The 26,578-nt window shown below is 40.5% G+C and overlaps 1 protein-coding gene across 1 annotated transcript in view; it reads left to right on the top strand.

Moving 5' to 3' along the window:
- The window catches only part of DIS3L2 (DIS3 like 3'-5' exoribonuclease 2), a 182,350-nt gene that overhangs the window by 23,866 nt on the left and 131,906 nt on the right, over nucleotides 1–26,578 (top strand). The window contains exons 5-6 of the mRNA XM_053985837.1: nucleotides 358–411; nucleotides 4,515–4,616. Coding sequence (XP_053841812.1) covers nucleotides 358–411; nucleotides 4,515–4,616 — 156 coding nt within the window. The remainder of the gene's footprint in view (nucleotides 1–357; nucleotides 412–4,514; nucleotides 4,617–26,578) is intronic.

Genomic DNA, 26,578 nt, shown 5'->3' with positions numbered 1-26,578 from the left:
CAATTTTTTTCTATTATCCAATTGTTAACGAAGCTGGTGGATGCTCAGCAGAAAATGTGTGAAAGAACACGAGAGCTTGGATCCTCAGTTCACCCAGTAGCAGCAACAACTAATGATTCAACATCTCTTTGATGACAGACTGCAGTAGATCAGCTTAAGCCTATCATGAAACCGCCTTTTGGCTTGAAATTGCTTGGATGCTAAGTTGTCAAGACTTGAAATGTATAATGGAAATTTAGATGTATCTCTCATGTTTCACTGTAGATATATTACCCACAGCTCTCTAATTTAACTGGTGTTAAATAAAATTAATAAGATTCAGGCATAATCTTTCTCCTTCTTTCCTTTTTTTTTAAGGGACCCTTGAGAATAAATCCTAAGAAGTACCATGAAGCCTTCATTCCATCTCCAGTAAGTGTAATTTTATAATGCTTTAAAGTTCATAAGTAAAGGTGCATTAAGATAGGAGTTATGCTGTGCACAGAAGGTCACTCAGAGGTGAATGAGTTGGAATAAATGAACACAATCTGGATTTTCTTTTATATCAAATATTCCCAACCAAATCCTGCTTTCTTATACCTCAAAGAAACGCTTTGCTTGTGCTGAAGTTGGGGGTACTGCAGGGTCCCACAGAGGCCAGCTGAAGTCAGGTTTGAGGACCACCAGGTAGCATAATCAGAATTGGTTTATGGCTGCAGAGATTTTATAGATTTTCCACTGATTTAAGTTAATCTTCCCTAAACAAATATGCTCTCCATTTTCGATCTGCTGCATGAGCTAATTTGAAAAGTCATTCCAGAAATAATATGCATGATTCCTTTTCATGTGCCCGCTCTGGCACGGGCTGTATCTTGGTTGGCTTGGGATGTGCTTCTGCCACATGGGACTGCCTTGCACCTCTTCTCTCTTCTTTCCTTACTTTGACAGAAAAGAAGGACTCTTGCAATTTCAGGGCCATCCAGTCAGGAAGGTGACCTCACAGCTGGCACAGCCGAAGCTTTTTATCTGGAACTGACTTGGTCAAAGTGTTGCTGTTAATGAGAGAGTTTTATATTGAAATGTTTTGCTGGTGTAGGGATGAGAAGGCAGAGCCTGCCCTGAGACAGTGAAACACTGATTGTGTTGTTCTCCCTGCTACTGACAGCGCTATTGTTTTGGGGCTTGAAATTCATGGTGTTTTTCAGTTTATGTTGTTGATTTGGGGCAATGTTTTGGAGCTTTGTTTAGAGAAGGTTGGTATTACAGGGATGGGAAAAGGCTGGGGCTGCAGAGAATACACTAGCATTAACTAGAGGAAGAAGTACAGAGCAGCTCTCAGGAGGGAAGTGTGTAAGTGAAAAGAACTTTGATCCTTCCTCTGCCAGGTGTCCTTGTAGGTGTGGTAAGTGTAAGCTATTAAATATATTCTCTGAATTTACAAAATGTAAGTTTAAAAGAGAAGTTCAGCTACTCTCATGAGTTATTTGGATGTGAGGCTTTACCCCTAATCACCCCTCTGGTGTCCAGCTGTTGCCTTGTGCCTGTTCTGTGTGCAGGAATGCATACATTAAGGAGGGCTAGCAGAGGTGGTTATCTCAACTATCTTCCTACTTTTCTACCCTTTATGAAGATGCATACCAGAACCAGCAGAATCAACACCTGGATGAAGATGACTGTGGTTTGTGTAGGCATAGTCCGTTAAGACAGATGCTTTGGGAAGCTTATCCTTTGTATAACATTATTTGCCATAATGGAGGGGTTGCAGCCTTGGTGTTCTGCAGCACTTCCCATCATTGCCAGATGCTGCAAGAGCTGCAGCTGTGAAAAATCACTCTTTCTTTTCTGCTGTTGACGAGGCCACTATGCCCCTTTCACTTCAGCTATGACTTGGCCATGGCTTCATGGAGTTCAATGCAACAGCTGTTCACCTTCTGACACCAGAAATCCCTGCGTGTTTCTTGCTGCACATGTGCTCTCTCTGCTCGTCTCGTTGTTGCATGAAGAGTTGAGGGGAAGGCACAGGGCTTTTTTCTTGAAGCTACCCAGAGAACACACCCCAAGAATTTAAATCTCTGCCTTGCATCTCGTGTGTTCCCTGTGCAGGGTGGTGTGGTTTGAGGTGTCAGTGTGAAGGATGGTGCTGCTGAGCCTGAGTGACAGGGACTGGATCTGTGCTGTGCTTGTGGGAGCCACTTCCAGAGCAGATGGAAGTACTGCAGATCTCTTGTCAGAGGAGGATAGGGAGCACTGCTGGAGATATTTGCAAAGAAAGCCCCGTGCTCCCTGGAGGGCACAGTGGGAGTCTTGAGGCCATTGTGACTGTTAGAGTAGATGCACCCCAGGGACAGCTGAAACTTTGCAAATGATTGTGTTCTGTTGTCATTCAGTGCCATTTTAATTGCATTAGTAACCTGAAGTGTCAGCTGTGCAGAGGAAAAAGTGGGATGCACAAATTTTCTTGGAAGTGCGTAAGTTCGCCCAACAGTTGTGAGCCTGGAGCTCAAGATATAGAGATGTTTCTTTTTGGAGGGAAAACCAAAACTGATGGCAATTTTCTGATTACAGCTTTCTTGCAGATGTTGAAATTAACTGCTGTAAAATAGGTGTGAATACACATATGTAGATTTGTATATATATATATATATATATATATACATACACACACATGTATTGTATTGTTTGGAAAGAGTGTGTGGGTGCAATTAAAGACAAGACTCTTGCAGAGTGTGGAGATGAAGCTTTAACCAGACAGTGTGGTACATCAGGCACCCTTTAATTTTCATGGACATAGGAGAAAAGGAAAAAAAAGTGTAGAGCAAATTATTTTGAGTGCTAGCCTGTGTCCTGCAGGACAGAGCAGCTACAGGTACAGATCAAAAAAAAAACCAAAACCCTAACCCAAACCAGGAATTTGCCTTAGAAAGTGACTTTGAACATTTCATTTTTATGTATATGATGGATTTAGGCAAAGAGTTGGAGCTGAAGGGAGAGGGTGGGGAGAAATAAGGAATAAGACCATGTGTAAAAAATCTGGCTTTTTGAAGAGAACGGTTTCCAATTTGAATTATGTTGGTCCAAGAGGCTTTGCAATTTTTCTGCATCTTGTCATGGGAGGCAGCTTTCACACAGCTGTTGAGCTGCTGCTGCTTTTCTTTCTAAGAGTAATTTGGTCTCTTGGAGGACAGCCTTAATTTCACATCATGGCAGGGTTCTTCCTTTTATTGTTTTGGTATCTAAGCAGAGTAAGATACTTATGTGATATTTGGGCTTCATGTTTTCAGGTTATAAAATAAGTTTTTCTTGGACACTGAGCATGCTGGTAGTTCTGATTGGATTTATTCATGCATCTGAGACTCAGGAGTGTCTGAGAAACAGCTGAAGTTGCGATTAAGACTTTGTCTTGTGAGGCTATTTTTTTCTTTGAAAGACAATGAAGTACTAACCTGAAGAAACTCAACCTCCTTTTTTGTACCTCAAAATTATGCAAAGATAACTCTCTTCAGAAAAACTATTTAAACTGGTCATATTGATACTAAATGCTCACATTGTTTGGCATGTTCATTGTACTGTAAACAGACACATGGAATTTTTTGTATATTGAATTAAGGGAAAGCAGAAATGAAAGCAGCAAGAGCACGGTCAATAATTATCAAAAGAAAAAAAAAAAAAGACAAAACCGGCAATCCTTTAAAAACTAAAATCTTTGTGTTGGCATCTTCAGGAAACTTTGTTCATCCCATGAAGAAAATCTCCCAAACTAAATCCAGAGTAACCGAATTCCAAACATGTCTGGGGTGGATAATCATGGTGTGTGCAATTAGTAGAGGCTCTTGTGCAAGGACGCTAACCCAGAATATTCAGAGAAGGTGTCCTGACATGTCTGTTACAGTAAAAGATCTCCTGGCTTGCAGTTGGCATCAGTGGTTGTCATTATTTGGGATACCTTATAACATTAATTGTGCCAAATGCAGAATATATGGTGTTAGTTCATTTGAAAAAGAAGAGATTGCATCCCTAACCACAATCCAGACCACCTTCACAGAGTGCCCTGCTGGTCCAGGAGCTGCATGTCCCTGCTTTCCCAGCTCACCAGGACAGCAGCAGGGGCTCTGCATGGAGCACTTTGCAGAGACTGCCTTGTAAACAATTCTGAACACTTGTCTGTTCTGAACACTGGCTTTGAATGTTTGAGGTGGGAAATTAATGTGTCAAGAGCTGTGACGGTAGAAAACTCTCTACCTGTTCCCAAAAGTAACTGTAGAGGAACTGAGACAACACATCTTGAGGGCTTGGCTCTGTCTTGTGTAAATAGTGTGGAACTACTGTACTGGCACATCCATACAAAGGTGCTCATTTGCTAAAAGATCCTGTATGTTAAAGGACATATGGTAAATCCATTTTGTTCCTGTGCACAACTGCAGGATGTTTGCCTAACTGGGGTGTGTGTCTTTCTTGATGGCAGTGTTTTAAACCTCATAACAACCATGATTTAATATGTTTTGGTCTGGCACTTACTTTTCTTCCTCTTTGTCTAGGACGGGAGTCGCGATATCTTTATTGACGGAGTGGTTGCTCGTAACAGAGCCCTGAACGGTGACATCGTGGTGGTGAAACTGCTCCCCAGAGATCAGTGGAAGGTCAGTTCAGTATGTTTTTGCTGTGATTTGAGAGAAAGAGTTTATTACAATTTTCATCACTAAACTTGTAGGGCCTGAGACAGAGAACAGAGAATTTCCTACAAATCACATTAGCTAAATTGAGTTTATGCTGCTGTTGATTAAAAGACTTTATCCAGTACAGTGTTTGGAAGAAGTGATACCTGAGGCGTTGACACCTCTTTCTTTGCATGGAATGGCCTTCATTATCACTCTTTGGGAAAGTCAGATGATGAGACTGGTTCCAAGCACAGTTGGCAGAGGTGACTTTTGGTATCTGCTATTTGGCTGTCTTCATGCTGTGGTGTTTTGGATAGCACTGTGTAGGTGTTTGCAATTGCTCATGTATTTGACAAGTGTTGTTCACAAAGCTTTAGTTATGATTAACTCTCTCTAATTTTTGGGTCTTCAGTCCATGAAAAGCTTATCTTGTCACAGCTCCAGATTTTGTGGTAATTCCCTTCTTAACATGAATGAAGCATGTGTGAAATGACTGGAGCAATACAAATGTGGGACAATTGCTTTCATTTTCATGTCTGAGGATTTCAGTAAGATAACTGTCTGGGTTTTTTTTTTTTTTTTTTTTCCCACTGATAAGACTTCATTCCCTAATCAAACTTTGTCCTTTCAAATATCTGGATAATTTTATCTTGTTTTCAGGTTTATCTTTTAACATCACTATACAAGGGCAGCTTTTCCTCCTTTTCTCTAGTTGCTGGGAGATGGAAGCTGCAGTTAGCAATTTTAACATGGGTTTTCACATGTAAGCACAACAGAATCACCACAAATTGTTTTCCAAACATGGTTTGTGAATTCTTTTTAAGAGTTTAAAGACTGTCATAGATCTTTCAGACAAAAGTAATAGTAAGGATGTTTCCAGCAGACTGGGGACTGGTCTGAACTATTTTGGCCTGGTGCTTTTACTCAGTCTGGCTACCTTCTCTGCCTTTGTTTGAAGCTATATGATTTTAGAGTCTTGCAAATGCAAAACTTCTTGCCAAGTCTGGTCATTTGCTGAACCTTCTACCTATTCTGTTAAATCTAATAACAGTTGAAATGATGGTTTGAGACATATTAGAGCTTGTCTCTTCCTTTTAATATGCATAAAATGAGTGAATGACCAATTTATTGACACACACACAGTTTAGTACAAAACTAAACCTAATACAAAAGGCAATCATAAGTGGGATCTAAGGTATTACAGGTATATCCATATACAAATAAAAGAAAGAGGTCTGCTGCTATCTCAGTAATCTCTGAGAACCAGTTTTGAGGGTCAAAGCAAAATTTCTTCAATAGCTATTCAAGACTTCAAGTCAGAGTTCACTAAAACTATGCTGATGACTATGTGTTTTGGTCACCAAATCCATATAGGCAAGTTATCTTTTGTATTAAACCATTTCATATAGATGGAAAAACAGAATAGTTTGGATGCTTGGATCCTTTGCCAGGACCTGCCAGCACAAGGGCTTCTTTGTAGGCTTGATAGAGATTGCCTGAGCTGGAAGCTTTGTCTGCAGTTTTGCATTTATATCTGTTTCTAAACAAAGATAATGCCTCTCCCTCTCTCTTCTATTCTCATACCTTCATATGTTCAACAGTAATGATCTTTTATGAATACAAGAGGAAGGATTCAGAATGTTATCCCTGTTCTGGCAAAATGCATGAATAAGTAGACCTGTTGGAGAAATGGTATCTGACTGCAAGGAAGCTATTCAAAAGCCTTGAGTGTTTTGTAATATGATTATGATTCTTCTGTGGTGAATTTACCCTCGCCAAATGAGTAGCTGGAACATGCCAGTCATGTTTTTCAGCCACACAGGTGCTGCCCTGTGTAGTCTCATTTTTTGTTTCTTGCCATCAACAACTCAATCAGCGATGACATCCCTTTTCCCCTGCTCCCCAAATATCTTGCTATGTGCTCATGTTTGTGTTAGTTCTTTGGGAAAGGTGCCATTAAGTTGCACTGAAAGATGCTGCCTTGTGCCAAGTAATTCATACTGATTAATGATAAACTGTCACAACCTATTTTAGGTTTTTCCATTTGTTTAGTCTCATGCTGCTGCAAAGCTGCCACTTAGGTGTATTGAGGGTTTTCTCCTTCCCATTGGGCCTTTGGAACGAGCTGAAGAGCTTCAGTTATTTCTCTGAAAAATGTAAATCAGATATATGGTATAGCTGATGCTCTCAGAGGAGGCTTTACAGGCTCTGTACATATTGGTTTGTTAGGATTGAGATGTGTGTGCTGATTGTTTTTATGGTTCTCTATTCCCAACACATTACCCTGTGCTCCACTGAGAACTGAGCTGTGTTTTTTGTTGCTGCACCAGTTTCTTGCACAAGATAAGGCTGTTGTTTCAGCAATGTGTTCAGGCTGTGCCTTCTGGATTTCTAGCATCCTGGATGGCCTCTGGATGCTCTGAGGGAAGATCTTCCTATTGGTAGTGCAGGTGGTTCCACGGACCTTCTGCTGTCACAGTGTATTGCTGTGTTCCAGTAAAGGCAGGACTTAGCTGGCACTTTGGCAATTTATCTGTGTAAATGAGAGGAAAAGGGAAAATCTGGGACTGGTAACAAGCTATGGATTTTGGACAGAGAAACTTGTGTGTTTGCTTGAATTGCTGAGGAAATTAGGAGCTGCCCTGTCCCTGGTGAGTTGGTCATTGCAGGTGAAGTGCCTGTAAGGGAAGAGACACCAGCTGGAGAGCAGTTTCTTCAGGGACATACTGTGTCCCACTGAGCTGTAATGGTGATAGCCTGCACACAGGTATAAATGCCACAGTGAAATGTAAGGGGATGGTGAAATACTCTGGATGTGTGGCTATACTTTATGTAATACCTTCTTGAGAGAGACAGCAATATTTTCTCTCTCCAGCCTTCTACTTCTTGGCTCAGTGGTGGGAAATTTATCAGGCTTGAATTTCTCAACATCATGTCCTTCCCAGCATGTGCATCAATTGCTTGGATGAGCTACTGTGGTGCTCCCTGTGCTTTTTCTGTCTGGTCTTAAAGCTCTGTTTGTTCACGCGTCCGCTGGGAGAGCTGCGCACTGTTCAGTGATGATCAGTTTGTCAGTTCGTAATTCTCTGCTTTCTATTAGTTCTGATCAAGAGCCAACAATTTCAGTGTGGCACCACAGACTTGAAGGAGAGACTTTTTGTCCCTGAAATTTGTTATCTTGCTCTCCTGAAGGAGGTGGCCATCAGCTTCCTGCCAGGCTTGAGCGGTCTGCGTTGCAGCGACCGCATTTGGAGGCTGTGTTTCAGAAGTTCCTCTCCTGTCCTCTTGTGTTACATCTTGGGAATATTGAGGTGCTATGGTAACTTTCAAATATTTAGCTTTTGCAAAGTAAGGTATTTGACTTAGGCTGTTTTTCCAGGTACTTAACCTACTCTTAGCGAATGAAGTCAGAGTATCGTTGCAGTTTGCAACGACTTCTCCCGACTTCAAGCTGTAGGGTTTCCCTGAGTTTGTGCCTTTATCTTCTAGAAGAACATCACAATAAAAGATAGCCAGTGACAGGATTTACCTCAGTCCTTGTTAATTACTCTGATAAGGAGAAAAATGGTGCTTTATTTCTTGATTGATTTTCACTGCTTTAACTTCCACCCTGGGATCTTAGTATATTTTACGGAGTTGTGCTTGCATCAATTTCAGAAGCTTCAGTTATTCAGTGGTATAATTACTGAAGTCAAAGAAATTGTTGATATTATGATTACAGCAATATTTTGTAGGCTCATCAAGGAGGGAAGCAGTGTGTCAGTATAGAGGATAAACCTAACCTGTTTTTCCTTATAGCCTCTTTTTGCTCTTTTGCTGCCTGCTTAATTGCCAGACAGAATTTGTTTAATTTCAGGTATCTGTTTTGGTTTTTCTTGCAAGATGTAATTTCTTTTGTGGAAGGAAATAGCATAATAAGTCATTTGATATCACTTGGGGCCTGGATTCCTGGCCCAATCCCTGGTGCTTTTAGAGTAGTAGTTTATAACGTGGAATGTTTTTCATGACAACCGTCTCATGTATTGCACGCTACAGCTGAAATTTTAGTCTTAGTCTGAAAATAGTACCCAGACAAGGACTTGGTGCTGCCCAAAACTTACAAAAAAGAATTTCTGGGTCTAACTCCCTATTGCTTGCAACAATATGCCAGTGAGGTCTCCAGTTTTGCATAAATATACTGTATATGTAGATAAAATAATTCCTGATTAACCTGCAGTTTCTCAGAAATTAGAGCAAATAAGTGCCTCTGTTGTTGTTGTTTTATGAATAATTTCCTTACCAGCTTACAGTACTTCTTTGCACAATTTCCAGTTCTTTTGATCTTGACAGAAGGTCTCTAAGGCCAAGGATATAGAGCTGTTCATTATGTACAGTGTATGTTGCTGGATAATAGGATAATGGGTCCAACATTTTAGTCACCAAGTGTCCAACAGTGATAGAAATAGTAATGCTTCATAGCTCATGAAAGCACATGTTCTGTTCAACACTGAGCTGTCAGATGCAATAGAGTGCAGCAGGAGATCTTCAAGCTGCCTCTTCTGAGCCATACATCACAGATAAATATTTAAACACTTTCTGTACAGAAGACATAAAGTACAATTCACTTTTCCCAGCTGTGACTGCTATTGGCATAATTACAAACAAATGTGAGGAAGGAACAATTTGATTTAAGCAGTCATCACAAATATCACCACGTATAGTTTGAACAGAGCTACGTATCCTGGCAAGTCACTGCCTTCCACTGTTGGTGAAAACCTATGAAGCATTAGTTGTCCAGAGGGGATGCTAGCTTTGGATTTGCCCTGCTGAATAATAATTCATTTCAACCAAATTCTTCTGAGACTCAGTTTCTTCTCAAAATCTTGCAGCTAATGTAAGGATAACAGTAACTCAGGAGGAGATGAGGTTCTTAGAGGGTTATCACAGCAACACTGTTTGAGTCTAACAATCAAGAATGTTGTTTGGAAACATTACATTCATAATAATAAAAAAAAGTTCTGGAGAAGTCATTATTGAAATAGTAAGTGTTCTGGCACACTAAAAACATTCAAGTGTAATTCATGATATTCAGGAGTAAAGTGGGAAGCCTAAGAAGCCAACTAGGAAGATGTCCAGAAAAGCAGAGCTCTAGCAAATCTGAAAGGTTGATGTATGCTGTAAGGAAGGAAGGGCAGTTGTTTTGGTTTTTTAATTTGTTTTGCTGTAGGCTTTACACTGAGGGCTGTAAGTTGATGGTCACACACAAGTGTGTGCATATCCCTCTCCATCTTGGCAAATCCCCAAACCACAAATTGGTGGAATCTGGAAAAGCTTCATTACATGCTAACTTTCTAATTGTGCCATTCTTTGGATGGCCACATGTTGTTCCACACTGCTGGGCCTTTGCTGTGAGCTGGCATGGCTCTTCCCAGGCATTGCTGGGCTGCAAACTGATTGGGTATGGAGTAGCAATGCAGTAGATTGGTAGCAGAAAAGCTGAGAGAATAGGAAGTGCTGCACACCCAGACACATGTGGCATTGCATTTGCTTTCTCACAGATGTCGTTATCACATTTTGTTAATCAGATATCACTTGAAGTGAATCAACTGACATCTTAGCGCAGTCAGTTTTAATAGCAAGCACTGGCATGCTCTTTATGGTGTATAATGGTACAATTACTGTAATGATCTGGATTCTGTGAGATGGTCATGACCCAGTGCTGTATTCAGCCCTTGCTCCCCCTGCATGTGTAACACCAGCCTTTTGGATGTTGCAAGCAACCTTGCCTTCCTGAGAAGGGCCTTTCCTGCCTCTGTCTCTGGTAAAGCCAAAACCAGGATTCTGAATAATAAAATCACAAGAAAGGTACAGTACAGAGTTTTTGAACAGTCTAATATTCTTTTTATTCTTCCTCCTTCTGTGCTGAGTAAGAGTGATATTAAAAGGCAAATTGTTTGGTTAGGTAGGAAGACAAACTTCTTTTTACTGACTGTCTGCATCCTGTCCTACCAGTGCAGACAGAGTCACATTGCAGCTGTGGTTTGGCTGCACAGGCACAGAATAAGATAAAAACGTTACTTTTAGGTGCACAATTAAACAATAAATAATCATTCATGACATGTGGTCAGTTGTTACATCCCCGGTGTAATAATAGCAGATGAGGGTGAGTTTAGGCTGTGTGAGATACTGCTAAATTTCAGTGTGTGTTGCTCAAAGAGCTTCATTTTGCATTTAGGGAAATGCTCTTGGGGCATCTGATCTTACTTTAGAAGAGGAGTCAAGCCAGCATTTAATACCTGGTGTCTGCTCCTGCTCACTACTTTTTTCTTGGTCACATAAATATAATCTAGTACAGCAAATTGTTTCCTTTAACAACTTACTTTTCTTCAAGTGATTGTTTTAAACTTTGTTCTTCCAAGTCTTCTGTAAATATGCACACATCACAGTAGATTATTCTTAATCCAATCTCTTATATAACCACTATCATTTTGGACTTTTCTTAGTTCTTGGTTCCTGTGGAATTAGTATTTCTTAGAACTGTTTGTTTTTTGCCAGTTTGGAGACTTATTTGGTGCTATCACATGAGTATTTGGAGCCTGCACCTTATAAGAGTCAGGATACCTGTTGTGATGGGATTGGTTTTTAGAAGGTCATGCACATTAAATTCACTTAACTTTTTATAAAAATGCTTTCTTGAGAGACTGTCCAGATTTTCTGTAGTCTGGGTTTCTTTCTGATCTGCATAATTAGGAATAAATTTAAGTCAACTTTACTGATACTAAATGTTTCATCTGGCCTAAAGTTGGTACAGTGAATGTCATACTCTGTTTTTTTTTAAGGAGACTATATTCCTAATTTAGCTTGATAGCTGGTGAAATGAAGAGCTGCTGTGACACTAAAAACCTGATGATCTTTAAGTCCTGAGGTGATGTGGTTTTGGACTGTATCCCTAAGTTCTGAAGAATAGGAAAACTGCTACATATCTATTTGCATGTTTGCTCTTGTTATTGGCTGTCAGAGAAACAGAAATTGGCTGCAGTATTTACATGTGGTCAAAACTACTGAGGTTGGCTCATTAACTCTTTTCCCTTGTTTCCTTAACTCATGTTTATTTTTCTTAAGGCCATAAATCAGAGGGACAAGGAATCTAAAATAGAGGTGATTTATGTAAATGAAGAATTGCAGCAGCTGGAGGAGTGACATGGATTTTTCTACAACAGGTTCTTTGGGATAGGATGTGGGACCTCATTTATAACCATGTGGTTCTTGGAGATAAGAAGGATATTTGTCATCCGGGATGGGATACATTAGATTTGTTGTTGGTAATTTGTAACCATCTAAGATAAAGGTATCTGCAGGCTAATAGGTAGGTTTTGAGTCAGCATGCTGCTCCTTCAGAGCTGGAACAGTTTTGACTTCTCCCAGACACTGTTCCTGTGTCTTCCTCCAGATGAGGCAAAGTGCAGCCAGGTTGAGGAGATCTCCTGGCCTCCTACTTTCTCCTGGCCTGGCTTTGTGATGGTACTTGATTTGAGGGGGATCCCTTCTCCTCAAATTTCTGAAGCTTATGTTCTCACTGCTGTGCACATCACAAGAACTGGGAATGAATCTGGTCTTGGTGCAAGGTGGTCAGTGACTTATGTGAATCAGTAGCAGTTTTCTTAACACTGCTAACACAGGAAGTCTTTCTTGCTTGCTATTTGGTATTATCCTTCAATATACAAATCAATACCCTGGAATTTGTAGCTATGACAGTCTCTATTTCTGCAGCATCTTGAAGAATTGCAGCTGATACTTTGAATCAGCTTTCTTATTTACAAAGTGCCACTCAAAACACTGAAAGAGAAAATTCCTCCTGATTATCTTTCCCCACAAATTCCTCAGAGCTTCAGTAGCTGTGGACATGACATCATTCCTCAGCATGTCCTTGCTTATAAGACATCTGGTGTGGGTTTTTGAAAGTCCCAGGTTCTGCCTGCACTTTCCAGTTTTTACCCCAGCCTTAACTATCTGGAGGCTATTTAAAAAGTGTTGGTAATGATCTAAGAAAATACTGCAAGGCAGAGCTGATCTACCAACCTTGCTGAAAAAAGCAGTTTCCTTACTTTCTCACTATTTTTATTTCTTTCTCATTGTTGGTTTATTTTTGTTTTCTGTATTCTATCATATCAGGCAATATCTGCTTCATGAAAGTAGGTCTGTCTGTGTTGCTTATGAGCCTTTTAGGTTTCCAGTATACTATTGATTCATCCATCTTTAGCTGTGTCACCTCCTGGGGTTGAAGCATTTCTTTGTTTTTAGCTTTGTCTAAATTGTTTTGAAACAGAGAGCAGTGCCAAAACACATACTTTTAATTGAGCAGCTTTGGAAGTGTGAAAATGAAGTCTTGGCATGATCTAATTAGTGCTTGTGTATTTTGGTCGCAAAAAGTGACTGGCGAAGAATTCCCCAGACACGTTCTCTGTTCTGTCTGAAAATAATCCTGCATAAAGTTGTATATCCTGCTTAGTTCTTGTTGGTGCTTGGAAGTCCTGACTGTTATGCTTTCACTAATTAGCTGCCAGGACGTCCTTTTCTTCTCAGTCTCCTTGCTTTTGGCTTGTTTGTTGGAATGAGCATTGGCTACTTTTGCTGGCAAGCTCTATAGAAACTGGCATCTCTCTTGTGATCTCTTTCAATCCCTCATGGTGTAATGTTTGCCAGGTTGGTGCTGTCTGGGGAAAGTCCAAAGGACTTGTGTGAAGTGGAAGGAATATTTCAGTAGCTTCTCTTTCTTCCTGACCTAATGACTGTTCAGGGCGTGGGGAGTTCTGGTAAAAGTATCAAGGACAAGTAGCTAGGTTACTCACCTCTGTGCCCTCCTTGAATTTTTTTTGCAGTAAAGTAAGCTTCTGCCAGGTTTTACCACCCCTTTTGATGTCAGATTGGCTAGGTTGTTTTTTTTTTCTTCTGTGAAGATCAGGTTTGCAGCTGTAGCCTCTTGCAATAACTACAACTGCTGTGATGGTCTGGCTTAGGTTTGGATTTGTAGCTGTTCTCCCTTTGGTGTGAGTCTGAGAGCTTCTCTCCTGACAAGCATCCTCTCTAAAGGGTCTATGAACAACAGATCTGGGTATAGCCCAGCTGTGTCTGACAATCCTGTGGGACCAAGGTCACCAAAGTGGTATCGGGGACAGACAAAGGTGATACAGAGACTCTATTATCAGAAGGTATGAAAAAGCACATTTTAAATTAGAAATCTACAGTTCTTATAGAAACAATGGTGGACTTCAGACATGATTGGCCTTTAGGAATCTTCTCTCACCTATTGGTCAAGAAGGGACAACTCCTTCTTGTAAACATCTTTGACAAACAGAAATTGCCTGCCAGGTGTAGAGAGTGAGATAAAAATTGTTTTAATTCTTTCTCTGAGCTTTCTCACAGCTTCTCACAGCTTCCCAGGAAAATCCTGGGAGAGCTGTCTCTGTTCAGAGGATATGTGATTACCACGGACCAATGTCCTGCACAGCTTGACTGCCTTGGGAAGAGCTCTCTGCTCATTTGAAGAGTCTTTTTCTTGCCCTGACCTTTAGGCTCATGCTCTAGGCAGAGCAGTCTGGCAGCTGCAAAGCTTTGCAATGCCTTTTCCTTCAGCCTTTGTCTTGCAGCTGGCCCTTAAATGTACAACTTGGCTTGCTGGTGTTAGAGAGGCAGCTTCCTTGCACTATCTCCATATTAGAGCAGCATCCAGAGGGAATGTCCCAGCGCTCCTTTCTGGTGACTGTGCCTGCCTGTGTCACCTGGCTGGGAGCAGAGTTGCTGCCTCCTGGACTGCAGAGCTGCTCAGCATCACCACTGAAGGAGAATAAATGGCTCATCTGGCTCTAGTTTATTTATCCAGCTGAGCAGGGAGCTGGTGCCATGAGAGAGTGCTGTGTTGGCAAGACATCTGGTGCCTGAGCTGCTCTTCAGGTATGTGTTGTACCATATAGACATACCCAAGGTTAATGGATGGCCATTAGTTTAATCTGGTTTAATTTCATAGCTGTGCTTCATGCATAGTCTGAGCAGTATTTTGACAGGATGGCATTGCTTTATCTACTCTTCCTGGTTTCCCTCCCCCTCCCATATTCCTGAAGCTTTCTGTAAAATGCTTTATTTCTTTTCTTCTCTGCACAGTTGTTGAGCTGTGGATGTAATATGTTTATCAGCTGAGATTCGTGTCTTGGAAACTTAATTTACCTTTTTATCTAATGCTTTATCACTAATGGTAACGTGGTAACGTTTCCTGGCAGGATATGCATTGTTAAAATACGTTTGTAGGAACTCAAAAAATAGCATAGGAGCGGGTGGCTCCCCTTCTGTAAGGTTCAAAATTTTTGAAGCAGAAAAGGAAAATGCTCTTCATGGTACCTGACATCAGTCCTACTATCCTACTTTCCCATGGGGTGACTCCTATCAGTGCTGAGATATAACGGAGTCCAAAGACTAGGTGTGGTGGCAGCCGTGGCTGTCAAGTAGAGGAAAAGCTGGGAGGGGAAGGCTGGCCTTGTCAGGGCAGTGTCTCCAGCTACACAGGAATTTCCTATGAGCTGATTGAGACCTTGGGCTGATTTTTTTTGCTAACAAAAAGCCGCTACCACATGTCAGAACTGATTTTTTATTTTTCCCGCCATTGTTTTTTTGCCACTGAAGGAGTCAGCATTATCCAGCGGTCAGTTATCCAGCTGTCTGCCCAGCAAAGCCACTCAAGCAATTTACAACACTGTTTTTTTGGGGGTGACTGGCACATCATTGCAGCAGCCAACTTCAGTGACATGGGAATAGTCCTGGGGCCTGAGGCTTGTCTTTGGGCAATTAGTTGCTATGATCACAAATAAACGGATAGACTGTGCTTCACAGCTCCAGTTCCCAAGCACTGATTTCTGTTAAGTGCTTTATGAAAGAAAGGAAAAAATAATCAAAAAATAATCTGCAGTTAAATTAATCTCCTCTAACAATGTCTAATGCGTTCTGAGGACCCGTGCTTGAGGGAAGGGCGTTGTACAAAATGACAGACAGAAAAATATACATAATTCTTTTGTGCAGGGCTTTGAGGTATTAGGAAATAGAGCTCCCAACACTGGCACACCAGCCTCTGATTAAACAGTGTGGTTTCACCAGCTTAGGATTGATTACTTTAGAAAGCACTAAGTATTCGTCAAATACTCTTCCTTCGGATACTTGACATCCGGATCCTTTTGTCTTCATCGACTTGCCTCAACACCTCTGCTTCTCAGCAGGCTGAGTGTGCTCCCTCCTACCCTTCCTCCTGGCCTCAGTGCCATGCCCTGCACTGTGCCTCAGTCTTACGTTCTTGCATAAAAGTAGCTGGTTGCACAGGTGTGTCCATGTCGCTTGGGTGAGGTGAGGGACCTGGAGGAGAGAAAATGCTTGCCTCTAATGAGCAGCTCTGTGCCCTTGAGTCTGTTAAAGAAAAACCTCTTCCCCTTTGCAGATGTGAGGAGGGTGTAGCATGGTTCCTGTGTCCTGGCTAGCAAGATGCCCCAGGAAATGCTTTTTGTTTAAACTCTGTTGACCATTTCTAGTGTAAAATGCTTTTCCAGGTGAATCCATAGCTGGATGTACTGTACATTATAGGGTTATGTTACTAAAGAACAAATGATGAAAAACATTGACATTATATTTAAAATTTGCCACAGATGTTTCTTTATTAGTTGCTGCTACCTCTTAAAAATTTTCAGGTCTGGTTTTTAGGGTTAGTCAGAACAGCATTGGAATAAGTATCTTCCTGCCTGTGTTGTATCCCCTCAGCTCTGAAATGAAAAGTAATGTGGGCTTAGCAAAATTGCTGCTCTTCCCCAAGGTATGTCAGGGGAAGTTGCTTTATTTCTTTACCAGGAATACATAACCTTTTCTCCTTTTCTTTACAATAAAAATACGCCCTCCCAAGCATTAATTGTTTTTGATCCATGGTTGTGAAAAAAGTTCTACCCCAAAATTGTCAGATTTTTCCAGCACAGTTGCTCTGATATTCTCACTGTGCAGAAGTAAATACAAAATAAATGAGCGAGCTGTTCACGTATCATTGATAATAGAAAACTAATATAGACAGAGATTATTTTTTAAAATTTTTGCTAAAGAATGTTTAAATCATGCCTTAGTGCATTACACATTACAGGATATTTATGCTTGTGTTAACAATACAGTTAAAGCTGAGGTGAGTCAACCTTGCTGTGTTACAAGATTAGAGAGGTAAGTGCAAGTCTACAGTAAAGCTTGTTCAGGGCAGAAAACTGAGCTCAGACATTTGTTTTGAAGTCAATATTTTATGGACAAAGTTTGGTAAGTATACTCTGTGTTTTTTCTCAAATTAAAGTAAAATACTGTGTGTTGAAATACTTCATTTCATTGTGTTGTACCTGTGGAAGGACTTACCTGAAGAATTTTCTCTTACTTATGAGGCTGCAGCTGGTGACTGCAGGGTGGAATTTTAACACCTGTACTTCCACTTGGCTATGAGGGGAGGAAAAGAAAAGGAAATACTTGCAGTCTTTAGGATGTATTTAAACTTTTGGGAGTTGCTTTGGAAAAGTTAATGTTCATTAGAGGTGGATACCTTTAGGATCTAGTAAATCATACAAATGCACGTGACAGCGTTGAATATGATGGATGAGCGTGTTAGGCCAGTGATGGGGAAATGTCATCCTGAGTGTTTTGTTGGCATATTAGATGGGAATGAGCCACTCCCTGTAGAAGTCAAGAGTACACTGGTATTTGTGTGGCAATTTTTGACTGTTTCAAGAAAACAATAGCGGTTTAAATTCCTAAACAATGCATAATTACATGAACTGAAGCTTGCAAGTTTTTGAACTCGTATGCTGTACTAACTTACACTACTAAAAATTCTATGTTTTACCATTAAACAAAGACAGATTACTTTTTGTACTGGAAGGAGTGTAGCATGCTTGTTTCACAGTACCTCAGTTGCAATATCCATATATTTTATATGACTTCTTGCAAATATACTGCTGAGGAAATTTCTATAGTGAGACTGTTTTATGTATTAATTTACCTTAACCCCTAAAGCACCATAGCAGCTTTCTGTTTTTCTTTAGGTCAGGTCTCAGTGCTTGTAGGATTCTTGGATCCTGCTACTTGTCGAATACTCTTGGTAGTTTTGAAGCTGTTAAATGTCTGAGTTGTGTCTTTCAATTACAAATTCGTAGCTTTCTTCAGTGTCATTTGCAGTGTAATTTGGTGGGAGCAGCTCATAAAGTCATGATGAGAGAATAAAATAAGAGGCACACAGTTGAATGGTGTAAGAAGAAACTGGTTTTCATCCAGTTTCTGAAGTACAGGCTTTATTTTTAACAAGCCTAGACTAAAGGTTTGATAAATTGGGGCTGTATGGATTATGTTAGGCAAATTAAGTAACATTCTGTTAAGAAATTATGAAAACTATTCACTCAGAGCTTGGGTAGAAGATCTTAATTGTACTCCAAGGACTCTGCAAGGTGCAGTGAAATAACTTGTGGGAGGTTTTAAAGGCAACTTTACAGTGTGGTTAAATTAGAAGGAAAATTATTAGTTAAGAACTTAGAACTTGCTTAGTTTTATTTTGTTGGAGTGCTGTTAATATTTTACAAGGAAGCAGGTTTGATCATGCCCTTGGTGTGAAGTTTGTGTTGCCAATAGCCTTTGTTCTGCGGAAGCCTCTCTGGGAGAGTTTGAATGTTTGAGTCCTTAGGGGAAGGATGCCTTTGGTGGAGGTGCCTGCCTGTGTCTGCTCATGGCTGGCAGCACAGGTGATTGTTGTGGGGTGGGATCTGGTCCCTCCCTGGAGCTGGAAGACTTGGTGTGAACTGGTGGGTTCTCGATAACCTTTTGTGTGTTTAACGAGACAAATCCTTCCGTTCGATTGTTTCACTGTGGACAAATGCTTATCACCGGATGATTTTGTGTACCTTGTGTCCCTTTTAATTTGTTTTGGATCAGGGACTGTAAAAGCTGGTGTCTGGAAGGGGATGTTGCAGGGATGGAGCAAGTATTCCCCAGCTTGTTAGATTTCCTTAAGCACAAGAAATGCAATTGCTCCCAATGGCTTACATGCAACTTCCTCATGTCATTTGACTTCACCCAGTGCTGTGTGATTGCAGCAGGGGTTGTAAAGTGGTTTATTCCACAATCTGTGGGCGAGGATGGGTAGACTGAGGTTGGGAGTGCATGTTTCAACCTTGCTGATCTCCACCCCTCTGTGACCTCCTTCACTTACTTTGTCTCTGTACATCCTCCATCCCTCAGTGCCAGGGCCCAGTGTGGCCAGACTGTGGAGGTGGAAATGGTAACTTGGGTCCCAAATGAAGCAGTGGGATTTCAGTGTGGATCCTCAGCAGCCTGAGGACAAACTGCTGTGTGTTTTCTTTTCCTGGTGGTGTTGTGGCATAAGTGTAGCAGGATACATGGTAAACCAGCAAATTAGCTTCAAGGGTCAACAGGTATTTCAAAACAAGGCAGGGAATTTAAGAAGGTTTTAAGCAACAAGGAAGTGCTGGACCTAATGTATTACTTGAGAGGGCATTAACTTGCTTTTCACGTGTCCTTAGGTCTTAAGAAAATGTAGGTGCTTTGGGTACTGATAGTTTTTTAGGCATGGTACCTGTCATCAGTGGGTGGAATGGGAGCAGGAAGTGTGAAGTTTTCCATGTTAAAGCCAACAAATAAACTGCTTTTGCTGGTGAGAAAGCAAATGAAAGTGGTTTCCTAAAGCTGTGGACTGCCTGGGTAGGCTCTGAGATTTTGGCCATCTTCCTTTCCTGTTTTATCAGCTAAGATGAATGGTGAGTCAGTGTAAGCTGTATGGTGTGTTTCATTATTGGACACCTGTCAGAAGAGTTGGTTAATAATCCAGAGCATTTGGATTCAGTGTGATAAAACTAATCATAACAAAGTACTTCAGTGCCTAACTTGAAACTAACATGAAGGAAATCGTATTATCTTAAAAGTATGTGTATATGAAAGGGCCATTTTTTTCTTTCTTAACAAGATAAACTCATTGGTGAGTTGCAGAGCAGCAGTACTGTTTCCAGAGGCTGCTTTCCAAACTTCCCTGAGACAAAGTGAAAATGAGATTTAGTGCTGTCACTTGTGGAGTTTCAAGAATATACTTCTGAAGACCTTTTAAGTTACATGGGAGAAGTTGATATGGAATCAGCTTATTTAATTTATATCTAAATAGTTGTAATGAACATAAATTTACTTTCTTAATTTCTTGGAACAGCCTGCCTTTTTTGCTGGGTGCTTTTTTCCTTTTGTCAAATTGCTTAAACAATTTATCGTTAACACATTTACTGTATTACAGTTTAACTTTGTAAATATTATTCAAATAACTACTTCTAGGTATGGAAAGTTATTAAATGTCATCCCATACTTACTTTTACCCAGAGGGAAAGACTGAAGAAGTGAAGATTGCTTTGAGTTCATTTGATCTGTATGAAACAGCTTTGAATTTCCTGGGCTTTTTTAATGAATGTACTGAAAGCCCAGTGTCGCTGCCTGTCTCAGATCCAATAATTGTACACAATGTGTTGTAGGGGAGGGATAGTCTTTTCTGGTTAAAAGGATTAGCAATCTTTCATTGTTGGTAATGAGTGCTTGCAGGTAAGCACAGTCCAGATTTAGCATTTGAGCTGGCTTCCTTGTGAAGATTTGGTTTGATTTCCTTGTTCTGTAATTTCCAGTACTCAAGTGAGAGTTCTTTTTGGATGACTAACACATTTCGGCACTGGTTAAGGCACTTTTGAAAACCTGGTGTTTTTCATATATGAAATACTTTATTAATGACATAAGCAGGTGTCAAGGCTAGTTCACAGTCACATGTTTTTGAGCCATGCTTCTGAATTTTGTGATTCTCAGATTTATTTTGTAAGAGCATTGAATGGGCTTAACACTTGTTGCTGTTCTGCTTCCCCACGTGGCCCATTAGCACCTTGGCTTTGTACCTTTTTAATGTAATCAAGTGCATAATTTTTCTTGTATTTCTGCATTTTGTGTTTCAGTCTTTCCTGTGTGTTTAAGAGACTTGGAAGTGTGTTCAGAATATTGATAGGAATGTATTGCTAAAGATGAATCCTGATGCTTTCTGTTTGAGGTACACTAACTCTTCTGGACAGTGATGGAGGAAGCTCTTCACTGCTTTTGCATAGTGATGAGATGCAGTTTGCTGCAGTGTGCAGCCATCCATTTCCTATTGGCACACAGAAGGTCTCCTAAGGCAGAGGGGAGAACTCAGGATAAATTGTAGGGTAGAGTCTGTCAGTGGGAATATCTGGCTGTTGTGTGACTGAGCTACACATGTGTAGCAGTGGGCTTCATCAAACTAAACCAAGAGACATAATTGACAAAACTGAATAGAAATCCTGTATTACTAATATCTGGGAATGGCCAAGCTGTTAGGACTTGGAAGCATGATTCAACGATTTGCCAAGTCAGCCTGTGATGATCACTAGGAGAAGAGTTTGCCCAGGAGAAGTGAGTTATAAAGTAATTCAAAACTTTCTAAAAAAAAAAAAAAAAAAAAAAAAAAGCCTTTTGCGCAGTCAGAGTTTAATGGCTTTATGCTGCCATTGTCACTGTTTAAATCCCCAGTAGTTTTTTATTTGCACCTGTTTTTACTGATCTCATAATTGGCCATTGTTACAGAATGCATGTGGAATTTGGTTGAGAGACCAACTTTTCTTTTTGGATGGAATGCAAACTACCTATTGCAATAAAGTTTCTGTACTTGTGATTATGGGCACTGTCAGTGTTTCCATTATAAATTTCTGGATTTTTTTAAAAAGGAGCTTAAAACTAAGCTGTAAAAATTTGTTCTTGGCAGAGAACTTGTGTACAACATCTCAGCTCAAGTAAGACTTTTTAATGAATTTTGAGAAAGGAAAACCTGAACCGTTTTGTAAGTTGAGGTTACACAGGTGAAGTATACACTGAAATCTCTTGTTAAAGAAACTCAGCCTGTAAGGAAGTAGCACAACAGAAACCTCCAGTGTTAGTCCCATGTCCTGCATTACATTTTAAATTGAGTTATAACAATTGAGTGTAACTTTTGATTCATTCTGTGGAAAAGCTTTTGACAGAACAACATTCATTGCTGGGCAGGAAAAACAGACCAGAAGGTACCTGGCATCAAGAAGCAGGGAACTTGGTAGTGGCCAGCCCTTCCCACCACTGGGAGAGGCTTTTTTATGGTGATGCTAAATCTATTTCTGAAGGAAAGCAGTAGAAATATGCCATTCCTATTGACTCTATTTTTCAGTGCTGCAGAAGATGCTCTGAGATCATGTTCAATGAATGTATATTTTCACTGGATTAAATAAACCTGACTATTGACGTCATGAAAATAAGCTGAGAAGCCTGGTGGTGGATGCTGATGCATTTTACTCTTCTAATAAACACTGCTTCAAAATTTAATGAAGTGTGCCATGTTGCTAAAGGTAAATGCAAACAAACTGAGCTGTAGATTCTTTGCTAGAGGTGCTGCTGTTTAATGAGATTCGTCACCGAGTAATGTGAGCAGATCCTGGTGACGCAAATGCCAGCAGTCATTCCCTGCCCCGTTTCAGGAGGACACCTGGTGATACTGATCATTTTCACTGGAAGAAGAAGAAACACTGCAGCAGGATAAGTCCTCAGCAAAATGTTGAGCATCATTCATCTTTACTGTGCCTTGAAATCCTAGTTCACTTTAACTTCCATGAAGATGGGCTCCCTTCGAATGCAATCTTTATGTCACCTTGTGCTCCTCTATTCCCCTCTGTTTATGTGCTTTGTCTTTAACAGAAGTTTCCTACAAGCTCTGTTGAGCATCCATAATGTAGTGTATGGTTTGGTGCAGCACTCAGCATGGTGTGTGCCTGGTTCTGACTGGGGCAGCTGAGCACAACTGAAAGATAAATAAGCCTGGGAAGGGTGCATTTTATCAGAGGTGGGAGTGTGTGGAACCTGTGCCTTCCAGCAGGAATAGGCAGACATACCAATTCCCTGGAGATAGACCAGTGATGGTGCTCTTGTGCCTTTCCTTCTGGAATGTCTTCTGTTGTGGCAGGTTTTGTGCTCACTTTTAAAAGGAAATCAGTTTTTTTGGTACCATTGCTATTGCGTGTTTATCGATGAAGCTGCATAATAAGAAAATATCACACAGAAGGGTTCTGGAGAACACCTTGGTGAACTAGTTTTGCTGCTGGAGGCAAGTTCAGTGAAAAATTTTTTATGAAAAGCACAAGGATTTTTGTTATTATAATAGACAATTATATAAACATTTTGGAATCAGATTATTTGGTTATAAACTAGTTAAATTTTTGATTTTAAATGTTTTGTCCAAGGTATGAACTAATTTTGGAAAGGCATGGATAACCAAATTGTCAAAAATTCTTATTAGTAAGTGCCTGAAAATTATGAAGAGGTAGCTATGCTATGATTATAAGTGTGGAGTCATTAATGATTTTGCTTCTGTTTTGCTGTTCTAATGATATTTCCAGGTGGGATACAACTGAATGATGTCTCAGGTAATCTTAAATAGGAATTCAATAATTGCTTGGTTTAGTGATGAGCCTCTTAGCTTTATGTGTGGAAATAAGAGTAATTTTTTTATCCCAACAACATAAAATATAATTGGTGTTTTGTTTTTAGAGCTGTGTGACATTTGTTTCTATTCTGTCTTGATTTCAAGCAGCAGCTGTAAATAAACTAATGCTGGTCTTTAATTATGTGAGTTTCTGCTGTGAAATCTGGGGTTCGGAAACCTGAACATGATTTGTGATTAAGCCTTGGTCCCTGGGTGGGAAGAAGAGAGAAACCCTTCCTCTTTCATAGAAACCTAACTGATGTGTTATTGTCTCTCATAAGGCCTCAAAAGTGAAGTAAGGCTTTGAAGTATTTGAAAACATTAATTCTCACATGTGCATGTAAACCAAATATCATCCCCATTTTCTGAGTAGGGAAATACACCCTCATTTTTCCTGGGACACCTGCCCCCCAACTGCCTAATGTGGGTTTTTTTGGCATGTTCTTCTTTAATACCTAGGGAGCAGAGTGATCTAAAATACTTAATAAATACTTATTAATACATTAAAATTGTTGATATTTGTATTTGTTGCCTTACCACATGTGCATGCTTTGCTATTTTCAGCCTTCTTTTCACACTTGGGCTTTGCCTTGCCAGCTGTGTGAAATTCAGGTGTAGCATCTTCAGGACAGAGTGTGCAGGTCTGCCTAGCACAGTGTCAAGTGCTGCAAACTGGGCAACTTGGCTTGAGTGAGTTTCCAAAAGTCATGGACAACTGAGAGCAGGATTATGTTCCTTGAGCAGGATTACTTTCCTTATGTACTTTGTAAGGAGCTTGTTGAAAGTCTAAGATGGATATGGAAGCCTGGAATTTCCTGCTAGTAATAGTGATTTAATATGAAATCAGTCCCACCTGCATGTTCTAACTGGCATTCAAAGACTCCTTGCCCCAATAAATGGACTTGTAGCAGTTTTAGCTCACAGGTGAACCTTCCCAGTTTGATAACCCAGCCTGTATTTCCTGTATTTGCAGGAATATTTGAGCAAAATTGTGCTGCTGTCATCTCCCTGTTCTCTTCTACAGTCTCTTGGTGCTCTATGTTGCAGTGAGTTTCTGTCCAGGGTCAGAATTTGCTGATACCAAGTCAAGTGAAGGAGTACATTTGCCTCACAGCTTGTCTTCTCTTCAGAAGCAACTTTAAAGGGACACAGAAAGTCCCAACAGTTGAAGAAGCTGTTCTCTTTTAATCTCCCAGTGAATAATCTGTTTTTCTTTTCCTCCATTTACCATGCTTGCAGGGATTATCTTCTCCAGTTCCTTTCATCTGTGGGTGGTCCTCTTGCCTGGCTGTCCCTGTTCTGTCACAGCTTCCCCTGAGCACAGATCTTTTCCAGCCTGTTCTGGGGTGATGGGGAAGGTACTGGATTCATTGTGGTCTTGGCATGCATGACTGGAAGTGGCAGCAGCACAGCATGGCAAAGCAAAGGAGGAGTTATGGCTCAGCCCATTTCTAGAGGATGGAGCTGCTCATGGTTAGAACCACTCTGTCAGATGGTACCTGCTGGCTCCTGCATGGAAAACACAATGTTAAAGCGGATTTACAGTCTTCTGTTGCTAAAAGTTTCCTGGAATATGTCTCCATCACCTGTTACCAGATCTCCTTACCTTCACACCAAACCATGACTATTTGCAAAGGAAGCACTGGGTGGTTTTGTGTGGGTGACTTTAACAGTATTGTGCTGGCATTGGGGGAAGCTGTTGTTCTTGGCTGGGGCCGTATTTTAATGCAATTGAAATCTGATTTAGAAATTAATATAGATGCCAGTTTCCCTGGTGTGACAAGGTAGAGACTATAGGAGTAGGAGCTAATTTTGGCAAGCCCTTTTGATGGGGTTGAGATGGGCGCAGTAGGATGCACTCAGCCCAGAACAGCTTCATTTTGCCTTCCATATCCTCAGAGGAGCAGTGGAACACAAAACAAGTGCAAGAATGTTCCTGTAGAAGATGAAAAGAAATAAAGACAGGACAGTCCAGCAGTTGACTGAATGCAGCCATGAAGATGGATGACTGCAAAGGCTAAGAAACAAAGAACTATTTGGAGCACTTCTAGAGTGGGAGTCTCAGTGGTGCTTCAGTGATGACGTGTGTAGGTTCCTGATGCTCTTATCCCACTGTGTGAATAAATAAGCAGACCTGGGCTGATGGAACACACCAGTCAAAGGAAGTTCCCATTGGGGCATACATAGTCTGAAAACTTCCATAAATTGTTCTGTAATATGACAGTTTCCAATTATGGGTTTTCATAATAAGAGGCTTACTGACAACCAGTAATGTAAGTTAACTGTGGAAATTCCTATTGCTTTTCTTGGCCCTTGTGGACTTCCTGAACAGTATGTGCTTTGTCCCAGGTGTCCCATTCTGGGCTTTGAAAGTATGTCACAACCTGCCTGGGGCTGAGACCCCTGGGAGCTGGCACTTAGAGCCCAATCAAAAGGAACAAAAACTGCAAGTGAGGGGCTGAAGGTGTCAGCCCCAACATGTAGATGCTTGGTTGATTTGTTTGTTTCCTGCCTTGATGAGTTAAGTGTTGATCAGTAAGAGATTTTCTTAGACACATGGGAAATAATTTTTATGTTCTGAAGAAAACTTCAAACTCTTGGGAAGTATAGGTATGCAAATATTCTGGATAGCCCTTCCAGTACTTTTTGATTAGTTTGCATTGTCAGCCCACTTTCTTCTTACGGGCACGTGCGGGTACAGGCTTGTTTGGTTTGTGAAATGTTGAATAAATCTTCAAAGAGTATCATTGTTTCCAGGAAATGTGTTTTTCATACATGCTTGTATTGTTGAAAAAAAAAGGCAGTAATGGATAATACTTTGGTTTGTGCAAGCCAACGGTGTGGATTTGCTTGGCATTGCAGCTTTCAAATTATACACGCTCAGCACAAGTAGATTCTTTTCTGATTACATGCAAGCTCTGTATAATTATTGCATCTTTTAAAATATGTATTGATTCATGGTATTGTCTTGAAGTTGCAAATGATCCAAAAGCCTGTCTGCTTCTTTACATCGGATGAAAACTGGGTATCTTTTGCGGTAATTTGCTGAAAATGCAGGGATTTCAGAGAATCATACTTTTGAAGATGTAACCTTATGTTACTCTCTTCTTCTAATTCACCCCTCTTGAGTGATTTATTCTGGGGACTGTGCATCATAGGTTTTGTCCTGGCACCCATTCTTGTAGTGTTGCAGTGCCTGTGCGCATTACCAGAAAAAAGATGGCTGGGAGACAGTTTTTGAAAAAAAAAAAAAGTTAAACCAAAAAGAAAAGAACACACACACAAGAAAAGAAAACCAGTTCCAGTTAGTAGAGAGGGCTTTGCTTGCCGGTGTGGATGGGGCATAATTTGATTTAAATGACTT

This window comes from Vidua macroura, chromosome 10 (genome assembly GCF_024509145.1).
Source record: "Vidua macroura isolate BioBank_ID:100142 chromosome 10, ASM2450914v1, whole genome shotgun sequence".
Classification (NCBI taxonomy): Eukaryota; Metazoa; Chordata; class Aves; order Passeriformes; family Viduidae; genus Vidua; species Vidua macroura.
This window is presented reverse-complemented; position numbering and strand designations above follow the sequence as displayed.